We start from the raw sequence: 18,109 nt of genomic DNA on the forward strand, positions 1-18,109 counted from the left end.
TCAGTTTCTGTCTTCACATAGTGTAATTGACCCAAATCATTTAATTACTATGCTGGCCAAGGCTGGTCCCCCTCTCAGAAATATCTTTGATCTGCCCCTGGCTGTCAGTTACCTTTGCGTATCTCCGTATGTCAGTGCGTTCGTCAGACATGACGCTATCCGGTGTTGAATCAGCATTCGCACACGGCTTCCGCTTCCCGCAGTCGCGGAATCCTCAAAGGAAACCCTCGTTCTGTGGAGCGTCTTCTCACATATTCCAGCATGAGCACGGCAAGTTGATTTTATATTTTCTTCTCCGCGTCTGTCTTATCTTACAATTATGAAGCACAATTCATGTGCACAGTAATACTAATAATTGGGAGTAGGTATGTAATGTAATGTTATGTGGACAGTAATGTTCAGTGCCTTATGTAGCTTCTGCACAATGTAGTTGTAGTTGTGGAATTCGTTATTCTCGACCTCATTAACGAATAATCTGCTTGCCAGCCAGAAATCGGAGCCTCAAACTTACTGTCATCAATAATGTCTTCACGACTTTTGCGAAATATGAATAGTAAAATGGAACTAGAGCCTTTAATGAGTTGTGTAGTGAGCAGCTTCAGCGAGGCAGTATGAAACGAATGGAACGACATTTTTTGTTTATACCTCTGGTTATGACGACAACACGATCTCAAATTCTGTGCATGACGCCTGAACTCAGCAGTGTGTCTACTCTCATATGATCCAAGGGCGCTTTCACTTGTGACTGAATAATATAATAACGGGGTCGCGAGACAAGCACGGCCATTGGCGACGTCACAGTGGCCTTGCGAAGTGCAAAATATTTTCTATTCTATAAACGTTTTATTTAGCAACTTCAAACAATATTTCTCGTTACAAATACAGTGTAAAAGAGCGAAATTACAGAAAATATATGAACTTGCGAAGCGCGTATTTATAGTTTCCTTCCAAAGGGCGTCCGCATGAAATTCGCCTGATATGCGTATACAGTTTCTCATGGCATAATGTTTCCTAGCACTACGGTCCAAGTTTTGTTTACTTTGTACGCGAAACAGTGTATATTTATATATATACCATATAAATATTTCGGGAACGGTTCTATGGGGACTTTACATGGTGGAGGAGGATTACCCCTCCTTTTCCTCTACCAAATGCACTATCAAAAGTACCATTTCGGGGGTGGACAACCAGAACCCCCCCCCCCCCGGCTATGCCACTGTTACTCATCGACAACATTGAAGAACTACTACTAGTTCGTGAAGTCCCCGTGTTGAAGGGAAATTCATGGCAAGTCAGGTTCAAAAATCTGAGAAAATGTGGGGAAAAATTGACATTGTCACATAGTATTCTAAAACTGCGATCTAACGATGGACACACATACTTCCTGACTACTACTGGATTGCATTAGACTCCTTAGTCGAACACCGTGCTTTCTTCTATTTTTTCTTTTATTGGAAGCTACCTGGAAACACTTAATTCATTCCTAATTTTATTAATATATCACTCATTTAACTTTTCACATGTATCAGGGTAGGGTACCGTTTCTCCCGACGTCTTTGTTGTTGGCATTCAATCACTTAGCAGTTGCAAACTGTGTCAACTGATGCCCCGTTTTGACATGGAGGAAGGAAAAGAGGAGGAGCCCTATTGCTCTGAGAAGTGAAGTCGAGATTAGAGGCTACTCTAGTGACATCATCGCTCGCCTTCCGGTTTCGGTTACATACATCTCTATGGGAGCCCCAACGCATAGTTTCGGAATACGTGGAGGGGTGTGGTGCTAGCGCGCCGAAGTGGCCCCCAAAGTAGCGTGTGCAAAGCGACCTCATTGGGCTATTCAGGTATCGTGACCCCCGTGTGCCTCCAAAGAAGCTACAGCTCATCTCCTATCCTCACGTCACTTGCCCCACGCTTCTCTCTTCCGTTAAAGAGCCGTTGGGGCGCCTCTTTTTGTTCTTTCCTCCATGCGTTTAGATAATCTATCTTTCAAACTTGAGGAAACATGTTTAGAAACATGTGCGTCAGATGCTATCACGTTAATTGAGAAAGATGGCGCGAGTGTGTGCGCCTGAGTGAGTGCGACTCGCAACGATGTAAAAGAAAATGTGTGCGTGGTTCTCGCCGTGGCTTGGTGTGTTCATGAAAAGATATCTAGCCTGTTTCGCGGTCACCGACCTCACAAGAACAAGAAACAAAGGCAACTTCGCAATCGCCACCTAAGATCACCTAGCGTGCACGCTCAGTGTTGACTTTGAACCAAACGGCGTCTTCCCGAACGCACAGTCAAACGCAACATTTTCTCCTTTGGGAACAAGATACATAGCACGATCCCCAACACAGTTGTGTTTATGATGTCATACCAAGGTATATGTAAGAAGGTAGCGATACCCCCATAAGGCCCTGCGTCTTCAAATCTACGCCATCTTTTGGCGGTCAGCGCCATCCATCCGTTGTGCGGACAACTACAATTGTGACGTCACTCATGACATCTAGTGACGTCACAGTCGGGGTCAGTTGTGACGTCGGTTCACGCACTCCCGTTTACTACCCTTTCCCTCTCATCCCGCAACCGCATCGTTTTCTTTACTTCCATCGCGACATCGAACAGTTCCAACAGTTGTTCCAAGGCCGATGGACCGCCTGTTTGACCATGGAAGTAGCCCACTGAACAGAGCAATGAAATACAAGACAGACAACACTTCATGTAAGCGGGCACAGGTAACATGTTTAATGACAAATCACACATAGTTACATATAACAAATCGTGCGAACAGTGTGGTAGCCTGACGTTTAGAGGACCCGCTATCAGCCATACGCAAGGCTACACTCTAAATCTGGTACCTTCTAGTAAAGGGTAAAAATTTCAAAATTTTTACCCTCTATTTCACAAGTTACTCTGTTAACCTACAGGTAATACCCTCTATAAACGTTATACAGATCACCTATAAATAGAGGTTTCTGTTTCCTAACCGCCACACTGACGTAAAAGTTACAGTTTCGCCAGGCTAAGACGCCGGTCTCTTAACAGACGCTACAGTACAAATGATGCTCAAAATGTGATATCATCAGTGCAGAACGCATGCTGTCATTCGCAACATATAGCTATAATACACGTAATTCATCTAAAGGCATCCATTGGCGAAAAGCGAGTGATCACTACATGTACAGATTCATATGCACAACAAATGAAAGAAAGAAATATTTGCAACTGCAGCATATGTATTATTTAATTGGCAAACCTGGGACTACAACCGAGGCAAGAGCACGAAGACGTCACAATGTCAACACTTCAGCTGTGGTGAACGACATTCAGTTTCAAGGCGGCATGCTCTTTACAGTCCTCACGTTGTTGCAACTCCCTCTCCAGTGCGCCGGAAACATTTCTATTCTTTTCTAATATGTCAGAATGACACATCAGCGACGCGGCTACGGTTAATGAGAAGCACACGAAGAAGTAAATCACAAGGATGACAAAGAACTAAGCAAATAACGGACGTAAGATACACACGTACACACTGTGCTGAACCGTTGAACCGTGTTGGAGAGACAGACTGTGCTGCGATTAATATTCCTAGACTGTCCAGCGAAAACGTAACTACGTAAACTTTGTAGTGAATGTACGCGTAGAAATACCCTGATAAAGTTCTATCACTTCAGCCTTATGCTTTCTTCGCAATTCGGAACACGATCCGCAGTTCGTGCAGACGCAAAGACAGAATAACGACACACGCACACTGATCCGAAACTCTCGTACTGAATGATTGAATGTACGGCTTGAACGAGAACACAGTGACTTTTGAGCAGTACCTTTTATAAAGGTTACCTTGCAAAGAAACAAGAAAAACAAACGAAGGAAATTCAAACGCTGAATTTGTTTAAGGTTACAACGTTCCTATAAAGGATACAGTTATAAGTTACGACGATTGGATTTCTGTTGTCCTCTGAAGTAACCTCTATTGCTCCTCCAGTGTCACGTTACAAGTCGTGGTTAAGAGGGGATATCACCGAGGAGCCATCTCCGATTCACGACTTTGTCGCATGTAGATGGCGCCACACAAACATCCGGGTCTCATCAAGGTGAAAGCTCTAATCAATACCCCTGTTACGAGTTTCTCCTCCGCGGGATTGTGTAGTTCCATAAACACGTGTGACCTCCTTGACTATTGAGGTGCCGGGATCTCCCGTCATGTGTGGGCTGCCAAGGTCAACTGAGCTAAAGGAAAAAAGACAGGTCCGACCAAGGCGAATTCCTCTTCATTGTCTCTTTGTGGACTGCATCTCCTGACTTCTGGGGCTGACGTTATCTTTGCTTTCCTAAGCTTTCCATATCTGAGTTCTTCGACACCAGCACGCAAAGTCGAAGTGTTACGTTTCGTTCGCCGCGCTCATTTCTTTAAAATTATATTGACCTGCTGATGTTTCTTTGGCTGGGAGTTACAAAACATTTCGCAGATAGAAGCTAGGCTTTCGTAAAGCCAAGTGCTGTGTATTCACAGAAAAAGTGTGGTGCATTGATTGATTGATTACATTACCATATAGAATTTCTCCAATCTGCAAAAAACACACGCAAGCGAACCTATGCTTGATTAACGATGAAAGAAGAAAGTCACTGAAAAGGTTAGCCAGCTGTAGGACTCGAACCCACATCTTAGTTCTTTCATGTCTATGCTTGATGTTTACGAGTCTCATACCATTTTTTATTTCTCCTTTATTGGAAACGGTCACAATCGGGCAGGGGGACACAAATAGGCGACAAAACACTTTTGTTTAGAACTTCTACTACAATGTCATACCTTCGTCCTATTCGATGTCTGACTTATGGGTGACGGAATAAATGGTCCTAGAATATGAACCCACAGAAGAAAAAGAAAAGGCCATGGCAGTAAAAGAGTCGCAGTCGGTAAAAATGTGAGCGATATCGTTGGGTGAGCTCTTGTCCGATGAGCGATTGTCGGCGCCCTGGTGAACTTCATTCCGATAGAAATTAATTCGCAGTGGCACTACATGCGAAACGAATTGTAAATAGCTGTATTCGAAACGAATCTGCGAAATTTTCCTTCTTTTTTTTTGTTTGGTTTTTCAGCTGAAGAGGGGAGACCACTGGTTATTTTCATATCTTTGTCATTCACGAACAGCACAGCGGAATAGAACAGTGCGGAACAATCACGCATACCAGTAGGACACATATTGAAAAAAAAAAAAAATTACCCCAAGCTGGGAGCAACCTCTACATTTTCTGGGCACCTTTTTCATTGGTAGGGAAAGATCTGAAATGGGATAGCGATATGTGCGCGTAAGCTACCCGAAATCTGCGGGTGCTACGAAGATAATTTCGCCATGGTACAACGAAAAATATTGAATTAACAGCCATATAAAACCTTAGTTCAACGTTGTTTATAGTATGCATCTGCAGTCTTTCGATTTTCGGTTTCGGTGAATCTGCGTTTGAAGAAACGTTCATTCGACGAAATGGCGTTCGATGAAACGGTGCTCTATGAAATGTCCAGGAACGAGTTCATATCTCCATTCTTATAAAATACATTTCTATATTTTGTGTGTGTTCCGAGTAATCGATTACCCAGTAATTGGTTACTTTTCTGGCAGAGATTAACTTGTCTTTCTGATGTTCCGCACCAAGTCAAGCCCGTCAGCCTTAGTTGGGCCGTTCTTCTTTTTTAGTGACTCTAGTTCTACTATAGCAAGCGGAGGTCATTGTAATAACGTTCTGGAATCTCAGGGTCTCTCTCCCTAATCCCTTCCTACACCAGAGGTGTGGTACATGAAGCTTTTGGGGTTTAGTGAGTCATGGGGAAGTTCCACGCAATGTTCTCCCACAATCGGGTCAATGGCTTCTGGGGCCATAAATACAGTAGCCGTACAGATCTACCTCTTCTACTGTGTTTTTTGCTGTTCTTCAGCTGTTCCGCTGTTGAACGGCTTCTTCTTTTCCTTTACTTTCTTTCTTTTCTTCTTTTTTTTTCTTGAGGCACACAAGGACGGGTATAATTTGCGTGAATGTAGAGTAACGACCGGACTAACGCGTTACTTTTCTACTCGTTACTCAATCACATTTGGGGTCGAGTAATCGAGTAGTCGACTTTTCTTCTTTTTTTTCTTGAGGCACATAAGAACGGGTATAATTTGCGTGAATGTAGAGTAACGACCGGAGTAACGCGTTACTTTTCTACTCGTTACTCGATCACATTTGGAGTCCAGTAATTGGTAACGGTAATCAATTAGCTTTTGCGTAGAAGTAACGGCAACGGTAATCAATTACTTTTGTCGAGTAACGGGCACAAGACTGCTTGAGGGGCCATTTTTTGTCGACCATTTTTTTCTACACCCGTACGCATGGTATCCACCACATGCGAAATCATTGTTCAGCACGAAAAGGACGTTAATCTTTAAATTTCCTTATCAACTTAGCTTATCTTGCTACAATTTACCTAGACGTTTCGTGTCCTCCGTTGCTTTCCATGCTGGAGCAGCGCTCACATTATTTTATGCCCTCTAGTCTAACGTGCGCAGCTTCGACATTATTGAAATGTTTCTCCCTGGTTTTCTTTTAAATAATCAATCAATCAATTATTGAAATGTGTTCGGTTTAGACGAAACATCGATGCGATTAGGAATTCGAGCGTCGAATTGCATGTTTGATTCGGAATTCAAACAGAATATACGACTACTCACTTCGGTTGACCTTTCCTTTTTTCCCTTTTCTTTAATTCATCTTCATATCCCCCGCCCCTCGGTGTTTATTCACACTGTAGCAAAAAGCCGACGTCCAAAGTGAACAAGCCCACGCGCATCAATATTGGATGTCCCTCAGGGGACATTTTTTTGTGCACATTTCTTCCAGCTGATAATTTTTTCGGTGGCATTTTGATTTTTTGGGGGGTGGGGGCATTTTTTCCTAAACCCCTGCACCGGTGCAACTAATAACAAAAGCAGTGCCGATTTTCATACTCAGTGCAATTAAAAACTTGTATGCTTTCAAAGACAGCACCATATAAAAGTAGGATACATGGTCCTTTCACCGAAAAATTGGCGGCCACTGTGCACAGAAAACAAACAAGGGTGATCGACATAGCTGCAGACTTGCCTGCCGGAAAACTTGCATTGCCATACCGATCAGGTCGGAAAACCCTAGGCAGGGAACAGACTGGGAGATTGCGACACACATACTATCTCCAACAATCCCAAACAGCAGACGCTTTTGTCATTCCCTTACCTAATCTCCCAAAAAGAGCTGTTTCAAAGCCTTCATCAGAGGGAATGGAACCTTTCAGGAAAGGGAATCTAGGATAGGGTGTTGGATTTACGCTGCTGTGTGGCGGAGTGATTCTTTGGACCCCTTTAGCCCGCGATATGGCGCCACAGGGAGGCGCAAAATGCAGCGCGTTACCAACCTTCACATTTTATCATATATCGAGAGAACAGATAATCGGATGTGGATGATCCTCGTGTTAAAATGCTCTAGAAAGATCTTTGCTTTGCCGCTCCAGGAAACTTTCCGCATAGGTCTCTTAGTTTTTTTATCAAAGCGTGTCAAAGCTTGAGTATCCAATTTTGGTAATTTTTTGTACTTCAATAACTCGTTTAGAAAAATGTATTGAGAAAAGCAATATTTTTTTCCTGAAGCGACAAAGCGCATTCCCGAATGCTATCCAACAAGACCAGTTTCGTGAAAATCGGTTCATTATTTACCGAAAGAGACTGCAAAGTTTGTCCCATAGAAAATACATGGGGCCGCCGGAGGTGGTATCCCCTCTTAACCTCTAAATAGAGGTATCGGACGTGTAACCTTTACGATATTTGGAAATCTACGACTATATAAAGGTTACACCTTGTTAAAAGTTACAATAGAGGGAACCGAGTTAAGAGTGTATGCACAGTACAAGACATTGTGTGGTGCACTTATAATCTCATAAGGGTCCTGGTCAAGTTTGGATTACAGGAAAGCTTTCAAAGAAGCTAGTTCACTGCACCATCTCAAGTCACTGCAACGCGAGGCCTACAATGTGTGGGAGTGCACTATGCAATATATGCCACTGGTATTGTACCACATGCTATAACGCTCAATATACAATATGTATATCACCTGTAACTTTTTTTGTCCTGACGAAGACAGTGCCACTGTCGAAACGTCGACCATTCTTTTTTTAATCTATGTGTTAAATTACACATTAAATATTGTTAACGTTGCTACGTCTTATTATTTCACTTTTATTCAACTTCGTAGCCGTCTGATGTATTAACCTATTTGACCTGTAACTTCCACATGCAGATAACAAGTGAACGTAGGACACAACGAGGCGGCACTCGAAAGGGTATGGATGGTTACTTTACCTGGCACATGTGTCATAATGCTGTGTGGATTGCTTCACCTTTCTAAAACGTGTTGAGTAATTCAAGGTAGCAATTCTCAGACGCTGAAAGAGGCCAAAAAGCAGCAAGTGTGCATGGCCCCTTGTCCATGGTATATGCACATGTCAGTCAACCTGAGACACTCAAGATAACAGAATCCAAAGCACAAAATGCTTGACAAGCACCAAGCCACACTATATTACTTAGTAAAGCAGTCCGTACTACGAAAATGTTTCTAAGCTACCCAGAAACATTTACGTGGTCTTCATGTGCACCGAGCAAAATTATGAAAGAGGTCAGACAAATATGTACAAACAGCAGCCCAACAACCACAACCTCAGTCTTGCAACTTGCCCTGTTGTCCTCGGATGCACTGTACGGTCCTTCAACCTTGCATTTCTGCGTCCTCACAGATCAAAACAAACGCACTCGAAGAAAAGGACTGAATAAGTCAGCATACACGGACAGAGAACACAAAGTTGAAATGTTTCGTTTGACCATATCTAATCCTTCCTGAGAGCTTACCCCCTGACCCCTTATGCGGTAAGAAACCTGTCAACTTTTGGAAGAAGAAGCTCAGAAGCTTCTTCACAGGTGTTAGCAAATGCCGCCATGTTCTTTCAGACTCTGCACGAATTCACAGTTTGTTCTTGATTGCTGACGTCGCTGTAGACCTTTGTGCAGTTTTTCGTTGCAAGCCTGGAGTCTGTGCACCTTTTCGCGCAGTTCCTGCAGCTTGCTCCTTGGGTGTTGAAGTGCTGTCTCGTATTTAATCACATGCTGCTGAAGAAGGCATTGCTCACCCGTGCCTATAGGAATGATGAAGGTCACGAATTGCAGTAATTGTGAGAACAAAGCTACTCAATAGGCGTGCATACCTGCAGCTTGGGTTGGTGGTCCTGATGGCACTTGTAGAATATTGTCAAGTGCAGATGCACAGACCCTGCTCGCATAGCAGTGGTCCTGAAGGGAGGAGTCGTGCGTCACGATGCTCAGTAATCTGCTGGGTGGTGAGATCTCTGTCCCATTCCCTGTTGTGCAATGCAAGGTGGTGCACTGTTAACTTCAGCTTATGCCACTTTCTCATGTCAGTGTACCTGTCTATCAGGGTGATGGTAATGATCCTGAAGGGGTAAGTGCGGTGACACAGTGCTCTCCGTATCATCTCCTATCCCTGCAGTTTCATCACAGACGGGCCTGCTGGGCACCAAGATGATGGCATGTTGTCTGCTGTCCTCCCCGACGGGTCAGCTTTATGCTATACGGTGTCAACATACGTCTGTACAACAATACATGCATCTGTTTTACTCCTTTTGAGGTCATGCTGATGTAATGAAAACACAGAAAATATTGCGCAGTTCTATGTTTCTGTTGGCCCCATACTTACCGGTACTATATGAAGAGCACTAAGTGTCGCGACTGCATCCCACCTGAGCCTTCCTGTACGTAAAATTGCAGCCTGTGCAAAGTGTTGTGCACAGAGCAACGCGAGGTGCGAAGGAAACAGAACAGCTCTGCAGCTTCACGTCACAAAATTCCAGCCATGCTAGCACCTGTAAAATGGTTCCCATTGTAACTAGAGGTTACACAAAAATGTAAGCAGCATATTGTACAAGAACTGGCCGGTATACCAAGCATGCATCTGACTGTGGAACACCAAGCACCACATGTAGCAACAGCCCTTAACAAAAAGAGCAAGGGAGCTCCTAAACCACCACTTTCTCATCCCTTCCACAAGCGCGATGGGGCAGTGTACCGCCATAACGACGGAGAATGACCCACCACATCATCATCCCATTTATGTGTGTGTGTGTGTGCGCGCGCGCGCGGTAAACTGCCAAGAGCGCAGTTAGACTAACTGGAACAGGAACATGCAGACACCGAACTTGTACTGACCTAATAAAAAAACTAACCAACGTGCTGTTCCGTCGTGTCCGCCCTGCTAAGCGTAAGCCGCTAAAATGTGGCTTTCGTTCGCTAAAATGACTTGGACAGACATCGAAATTTCGTGAATATGTGTGGTAAATAGTGAGGTAAATAGTGATGTCGGATTTTTGAACATGGTATATCATCTTACGAAGCAATTGAGCATTCTCGTTGGTTTTCCTTGTTTCGAGAAAGTGAATTGGGGTTCCAGAAAAATGGCCCCTGATTCCGTGGGCGGAAATAATGGTCCCGCGTTGTCCGTGCGTCGAAAAATACAGGTGCATCATTGTGAACAACTGAGGAAGCGGATCATAAACGATCAACTGCTATGATTCGCCCTCATTATTTGTTGAAATTGGGACACAGGCTTGTTTAAAATTAACATTGATTTTAAAGAACAATAAAAGCTACAAGCCATTGAACGAGGAATATAAAAGAGGTTACATTCGCTGCACCGCTTGTATTGCGCGGATTGTATCTGTTCTTTCTATTCCGCTCTCCCTCTATTTTATTTTGCTGACTACAGGCAACATGGCCAGATTAGGAAGCAATTCTACAACAAAAGTTAAATCTTCAAATATTTCATGTGGAACAAGAAAATATATGCTTTTTTTGTGTAAAATAACTCCTGAAGCGTATTTTTTCCCTCCAGATTTCGTCGTGTTGGACGCCGAGGTTTCAGTTAATTCAATTCAAACTTAAAAAAACGTGTAATTCGTCATGAAAAAAAAAACTGAAACACGGCACACTTTAATTGTGAGCAAGTTTATGCGTATTTTAGGCAAATCACTATTCTTGTAGGGCAACACAGACACAAATGAACAAAATGGGGGTTTCCAGAGATGAATCTGAGCGCTGGTCAATTGCCAATTGAAGGAATGATCACGGAGAAGTTATTTCATATAATCAAAGCTCGCCCGAGAGGCCGATTTTTCGAAGGCTGTTATCTCGCCGGGTTCCGGAAAAACGGTCCCGAAAAAATTTGGTCCCCGAAAAAATGGTCCCTGATTGCATGGGCGGAAATAATGACCCCTCAGGGTTCCGCACGGCGAAAAATACAAAAGCTGTGGGACCCTTTTCCCACGTCTCGGAACCATGCTCGCTCGCCTGGCTAGCCCGGCGAAAAGGAATGGAACGGATTACAGCGACAAGCAATGTATGTTTGTTTTACCTTGATACCAACCGCCTTCCGCTCCAGTTCTCCGAACGCTCACACACCCCATGCGGCCCAATGAAGGAACGTCCCGCATGAGTCAATGCATCAATGAGGAAAAGGTTTATTGCATACCTTCGTTCAGAATGCCCCAGGCGACTGCCCGACAACGCAGCTCTCCCTGACGAGCTCGATGCTCCGCTTTTTATCCCATTTTTCCCTCGCCCCCCGCGATGCTGTCAGCATATCAGAGCAAGCAACGCCGCCTCGGGGCGCGCAACACAAGTTGTGGTTCTCACATCTCCCCCCACCAAAAAAAGGGAAACAGGAAAACGCGTCGGGCACTCGAAAATTACAATTGTCCATCGGGGTCCAAGTCGATGAGATCATTATCTGCTGGGTCTGGTTGTACCTGTTGTCGTTCTGTTTCCCGTAGAAGATCTGGACGGAGTCGACGAAGCGTTGAGAGGGCGGTAGAGACATCGATGGATTCCGGTCGAGCCTGCTCAATGCGGGAACGGTGAAGCTCACCCAGCCGGTGGGCTGTGCGGTGCACTTCTGGTACTTCACAAACGGGGCATAATATACGCTGCTCCTCTGCTGACAAGGGTTGGAGTGGGTCTGCTGGGTTTCGCTCCAGCATAGTGAGACCCCGAAACGGTAGTGGGGTGGATGCCGGGTCCGCATTCCTAAGGGGGCGGGGCTGCGCAGACCATCTGTTGTGTGAAGCCCAGGAAACCGGGTAGCCCAGGTGGACTACCGTCCAGGTAGACACCGATCTTTGTTGAGGGCCAGGAGACCGGGACTGCTCAGTCCTCCAAGGGGGCCGTCAAGAGCGACGAGACGGCCGGGGGTCGTTCATATGTTAATGTTGCGTGCTGAAGCTAGAAGAGAAGGGAACAGCAGTAAGAGGGTGACTCCGTACCGCGAGTGCCTGCAGCTGCCAGGCGCTCGAGCAGGCCGGAAAACTCGGGACGTTCACCGCCCACTCAGTAGTGCTGAAACTTTGAGACGATTGCGTGAAAAAAACAAAACAAAAGAAACACTGGGGTTTCCGGCTATGCTGTCCTCCCGACAGGCATACCGGCCGCCCAGTCCCCGGGACAACAGCGCGAGGCTGTTACAGACTTCCCTAAATAAGAAAGGTTAAAAAAAAAACATGGATACGCATTCCGGCCTCCCGGTTCACATCGCCGGTGGAACGGGTCTACCTCCAAAACGTTGGGCGCCACTTGTGGGACCCTTTTCCCACGTCTCGGAACCATGCTCGCTCGCCTGGCTAGCCCGGCGAAAAGGAATGGAACGGATTACCGCCACAAGCAATGGATGTTTGTTTTACCTTGATACCAACCGCCTTCCGCTCCAGTTCTCCGAACGCTCACACACCCCATGCGGCCCAATGAAGGAACGTCCCACATGAGTCAATGCATCAATGAGGAAGAGGTTTATTGCATACCTTCAGAATGCCCCAGGCGACTGCCAGACAACGCAGCTCTCCCTGACGAGCTCGATGCTCCGCTTTTTATCCCATTTTTCCCTCGCCCCCCGCAATGCTATCAGCATATCACAGCAAGCAACGCCCCCTCGGAGCGCGCAACACAAGTTGTGGTTCCCACAGAGCATAGTTGTGAACAACTGGGGAAACGAATCATAGTCGATCAAGTGCTATCATTCGCCCTCGTTATTTGTTGAAATTGGGACACAGGCTTTTTAAAATTAACATTGATTTTAATGAACAATAAAAGCTGCATGCCATTGAACAGGGAACATCAAAGCGGTTACATTCGCTGCGCCGCTTGTATTGTGGGGATTGCATCTGTTCTTTCTGTTCCTCTCTCCCTCTACTTTATTTTGCTGAGTACGGACAACGCGGCAAGATTAGGAAGCAATTATCCAACAACAAATAAATCTTATGATAATGATAATAATGATAATAATAATATGATAATAAAATTATGACAGGAGCCGTTTGATCGAATGCGTGACGTTTGGTCGAAAGCCATTTGATCGAAACGGCAGCGGTCGTTTGATCGTTTTTCTTATCGGTTCACCTGGAGCGTTGATAAGAAAAAAGAAAAATGAAAAAAGAAAGAAAGAGAACAGCAAAGAAATTCCTCATGCTAACCCACTTTTTCACATCCAAAAAGCCGTCCAAGGGCCGGGTTGTTCACCCCGGCCCGGCACTAAACATGCCATACATGTCTTTCATTCCTAATCCCCGCCCCTTTTTCAAGTAATAATTGATGTAACAAATAAACATTCTTGACAAATAAATAAATGACATCTTTGGATGATTTGGATGATGCTCACTGGGTGGTGCTCCTATATCGCATATCGCAGAGCCGTTTATAGGGAGAGTTTGGCCATTAGGAGGAGCCTAACTTAAAGCGCGTCATGCGACGTCACGGCTAAGCCACCTTCCTTGCCGTGCTCTATTGTTGTCCCGTTGTCAGCCGGTCGCCGACGCCATATTGATGCTGGTCGTCGTTTACGATGCAAGGCGGCCAGACACGTGCGTACATTGTCCTTCGAAAGCCCTTCGTCCTTGAACTCTTTCAGTTTGGCAACAAAGCCCCTTATCACAGGCGGCTGTGGGTCATAAGCCGGTTATTCCTGTAGATTGCATTCATTGCGACAACAAAGCTGGCGGACAGCATCAATATGGCGCGCACCAGATGGCTGATAAGCGGATTCTGCTTGGATTCAGGCTTTTTAGGCGGCGCATCGACGACTCTGACGTCGAAATAGGCTCCACCCACGAGGCGGCAAAAGATCAAAGAATGGCCAAACTCTCCCTATAAATGGCTCTGGCATATCGTATTTCCTATATCGTATTTTCCTATTGTTGGTGAGACACAGACTTTGCAGTTGTTCTCTCATGCTTTCTATGTCAATGAACCGTATCTCCAGCAGAAGCGGAGTTGTACGAGCAATGAAACAATGAATAAACGGGTGTACAGTTTCTATTGTCCATAACGTCGACACAGAAAAGATGAAGGGGAAAAAAGTAAAACCCCTGTCCGGCCAACAGTAGAAAAATACTAGCATCCAGAGAAGGACATCACTAGCGCACTAGTGCAGCGAATGATATCGATTTTATTTTGCGCATTGAATGGAATTTCAACAAATCGAGAGAGCGAAATAATAGCACTCGGTCGGCTGTGACGTGCTTCATGGGATATCTGCAACTACGCTCCTGTATTTTTGGCAGCGCTTTTTTCTAGCGGCCATTTTTTTTTGCCGCTCACACAACCAGGGAACCTTTTTTTCCGGGACCATTTTTCCCTATACCCCGTGAATTTCGAGATCTGGGATTTCGCAACCGGGAATATCGAGGTCCTCCCGAAACCTTCATAAGTTCAGAACTGACTGAGGCGTACACTCTTAGCGAAAAGAAAAGAAAACGGCGATTTAGTATTATGGGAGCCGACGGTAGAATTTCAAGCATTGCTTCATCATTACGAACATTACAGGAGCGTCTTGTTGAACGTTACTGGAATGACTGTAAAGCCCGGCTTGCAGTAACAGGAAATACGAGATATTCTCTTTAGCATTATGAGACAGCTCATATAGTTGGCTGTGTCCGTGTAAACTCGAACCGGCATAATCGGGCAAATTGACGTTTCACGTGAAGCTCATAAATTCGTCTCACTTCTCTTTACGCGCACCATGCACAAAGAGAGAGAGAGAGAGAGAGAGAAAGAAAAGAAGAGGGTTGTTGGCCTTAGAGTCACTAAATAAGCTTCGCTTCAGAGTATCGACACTGAAGTCTCAGGGAGAGCGCGAGCGCCATATTGTTTCCGCACTGCACCGCTACCATCCCCAGTTGAGGATCAAAGACGACAAACATAATGCTCGCTGTAGGATAGAGAAGCGTGCAATGAGTGCTGTGCGATAATCTATATATTTATTGTCCACCCGAGCGTCCCGAGGACGTCAAGGTGAGCTCAGGGCCGTTAACCTTGATGGGCTGCTTACAAGACGAAGGAGCATTTTACCCACGCACGGTAGATGGCATCGTGCGCTAATGTGCGCTCTGAAGTGCGCGTGGCTACCGAGCCGCCGAAACAAGATGGCGCATGCTCGCTCAACGCTGCTCATCGCTTAACCCCTGAATGGACTTCACTGCAAATCCGAATCTACAGTCCTGTTTTTCCCTTTTTTTTTCACTTTTTTTACGGACCTGCGTTAGTCGTGACGTTGCCCGCCTTGCGAGGCCGACTACGGCAAGCAGTTACACCACCACCACCACCTTGGAAGTCAGTGTCGATACTCTGAAGCAAAGCTTATTTAGTGACTCTAGTTGGTCTCAGTGTGCTTTCGCTTTACATTACATGGCCCACGACTATGCAGGCTCAGAGGATAATCCCTTTATGCCTTTATGAGCAGCTAAGCAACCTTTTGTAGTGGTCTCTAAGGCCATGCCCTAAGTCAGTGGGCCATGAAAGTGAAGGGGGCGAGAGAGAGAGAGAGAGAGGATGCAGGAACCAGCCACCTCCAGTCCAATGCGCGCCGGCGCAACGCGCAATCTGCGGAAGGATACCGCCAAGTGCAGCTTTCCCTATGCAACACCAGATGGCGGCATATGGCGACATGGTCCCCACAGCGTTTAGTGGTGGAGTAGAGGACTTCAGTTTTTACGTTTTTGCGTGAGAGATGATGAAAGTCGTAGTTATGACATTTTGATGTCTATGGTTTCTTAGAACATTTTTAAGTCGATTCTGACCAACGGATTTTCCCTGCTCGTAGTAGAAATGGGCCACGAAAATAATGCGTTCTCGACGAACGTTCACGGGGTCTGGACTTGAGAACCGACCCATCTCGTCATCCTCTTTCCAATGAGTCCACCAGTGTTAAAGGATGTGGGAACCGCGGCCCACAAACCCGGGGTGGTTCCGTAATCGACCCGCCGCAACCCCGAAGAACACGAACACCGCAATTGAACAAGAGAAACAGTGTTTATTCTCTTACATGTTCAAGCGCAGAGCAGCGTCGGTCGTGTCGCCGCAAGACGCAGTCCAGGCAAAAACTAGCTCCCGCTGCCTTCCACCGTCGCTTAAGTAACATCTCGGAGACAGGGGCGTCTCCCCCAATCGCACAAACCTTATCTCTAGGTGTACACATGTCTGAACCGGAAGCGGCAGCCCACACCTCCCCTCCCTTTAAATGTCCGGTAAGTCCAGAATGATATCTTCCGTGTTGCGAGAAGTCAGAGGCCGAGCCAACAACTGTGGAGCGAAGCGAGTGACGAGGTGTATCGCCATGGTCATATCCTGGGGTGAAGGGGTGGTCTGAAGCTGAGGGGTCACTTGAGGGGAGCGTGACACATGAAGAGCGCCGGCCAGATGAGTCTCGGGGTGGATCAGTAATGTCCCGCAGGTAGAGCATAGACGGAAGCGTTCCTCGTTGGTGTAGGTGGGCGCTGGCTAGGTAGGATGCCTGTCGTCCAGGCATTGTCCTCGAAACGGTTCAGGGATGGCGGGTCACCCTTCAGTGGGCGGGCCTGGTTCCTCCAACGGGTTCGAGAGCAGTAGCCCACGCTGGCGTCTCCCACTAGTACAGTCCACGTCGCAACGCTAGTGGAGCGAGGAAGTCGCAGACGAATTCCGGTTGGTAGGCGTAGGGGCGTTGCGCTGAGCAAGCCAACGACGTTCACCGCCACGGCGGCGAGAGGTGGGTGGTCCCCGGGAGGGTGGCGGACGACTCAGGGCAGAACGGCCCCCAGGCATCTGCGAAAAACAAAGGAAAACCATCCCCTTGGAGGTTTACGAGGGCGAAGGTTATAACGAGGGGACCCCGGTAACCCGCCCTGAGCTGTCCCATCATCAGCGGGCTGTGCCTCCGTGTCGATGGGGCCGTGGAAGGGTTGGGATTGCGACGAACTTGTGCCGGAGTCCTCTTGCCCTTCATCTTGCTCCAAGATGCGATCGATGAATCCCTTGAGGTCTGTGATGTGAACCGGGCCAGTCTCTTCGCTTGTACTGCAATGTTCAAGTCTGTAAGTAACGGGTGTAAGTTGCGCACTCACCCGGTGAGGCCCATCCCATCGGTCCGCGAGAGAAGCTGCGAAGCCCTTCGCCGCGTCGCTAAGTGGATGCGTCCGCCTCAAGTCTCCTACGCGTTATGTTACCTGGCGTCGACCCTTGTTGTACTGGGATGCTTGCTCCAGTCGTGCGACATCAAGATTCTCACGTGCACAACGAACTGCAGTTGAGAGACGGTTGCGAATGTCTTCCGCATATCGTGCATACGGGCGACGGGGTTGTTCCCTCAGTGTTCGTAGCGTGTTTTCGAGTGGAAATACTATTTCCCGTCCAAAATTCAAATAGGCAGGGGTGAACCCAGTGGACCTATTTTCCGTCGTACGAGTGGCGAAGCCAATCTCCGTTAGACGCGCGTCCCAATCCTTATGCCTGCTAGTAAGCGTTACCACCATTTTGATATTCCTATTAACCCGCTCAGCTATGTTTGCCTGAGGGTGATAGGGGGACGTCTTCTTGTGTCGGATACTCAATGCCGAGCATGTGTCGACGAACACCTTACTTGTAAAGTACGAGGCGTTATCCGTGATAAGCTGGTCCGGGAATCCAAACCGCGAAAAGACATCTAGCAGTCGATCCCAGATCCGAGCTGACACCAATTTCCGCAGGGGATACAGCTCAACCC

General features: G+C 46.5%; 1 protein-coding gene across 1 annotated transcript in view; it reads left to right on the forward strand.

Moving 5' to 3' along the window:
* Positions 1-203: 203 nt before the first annotated feature.
* The window catches only part of LOC135374465 (uncharacterized), a 233,232-nt gene continuing 215,326 nt past the window's right edge, over positions 204-18,109 (forward strand). Inside the window, exon 1 of the mRNA XM_064607421.1 lies at positions 204-270. Within this exon, the coding sequence (XP_064463491.1) occupies positions 262-270 (9 nt within the window). The 5' untranslated portion in view covers positions 204-261. The remainder of the gene's footprint in view (positions 271-18,109) is intronic.

The sequence above is a fragment of the Ornithodoros turicata genome, unplaced genomic scaffold (genome assembly GCF_037126465.1).
Source record: "Ornithodoros turicata isolate Travis unplaced genomic scaffold, ASM3712646v1 Chromosome62, whole genome shotgun sequence".
Classification (NCBI taxonomy): domain Eukaryota; kingdom Metazoa; phylum Arthropoda; class Arachnida; order Ixodida; family Argasidae; genus Ornithodoros; species Ornithodoros turicata.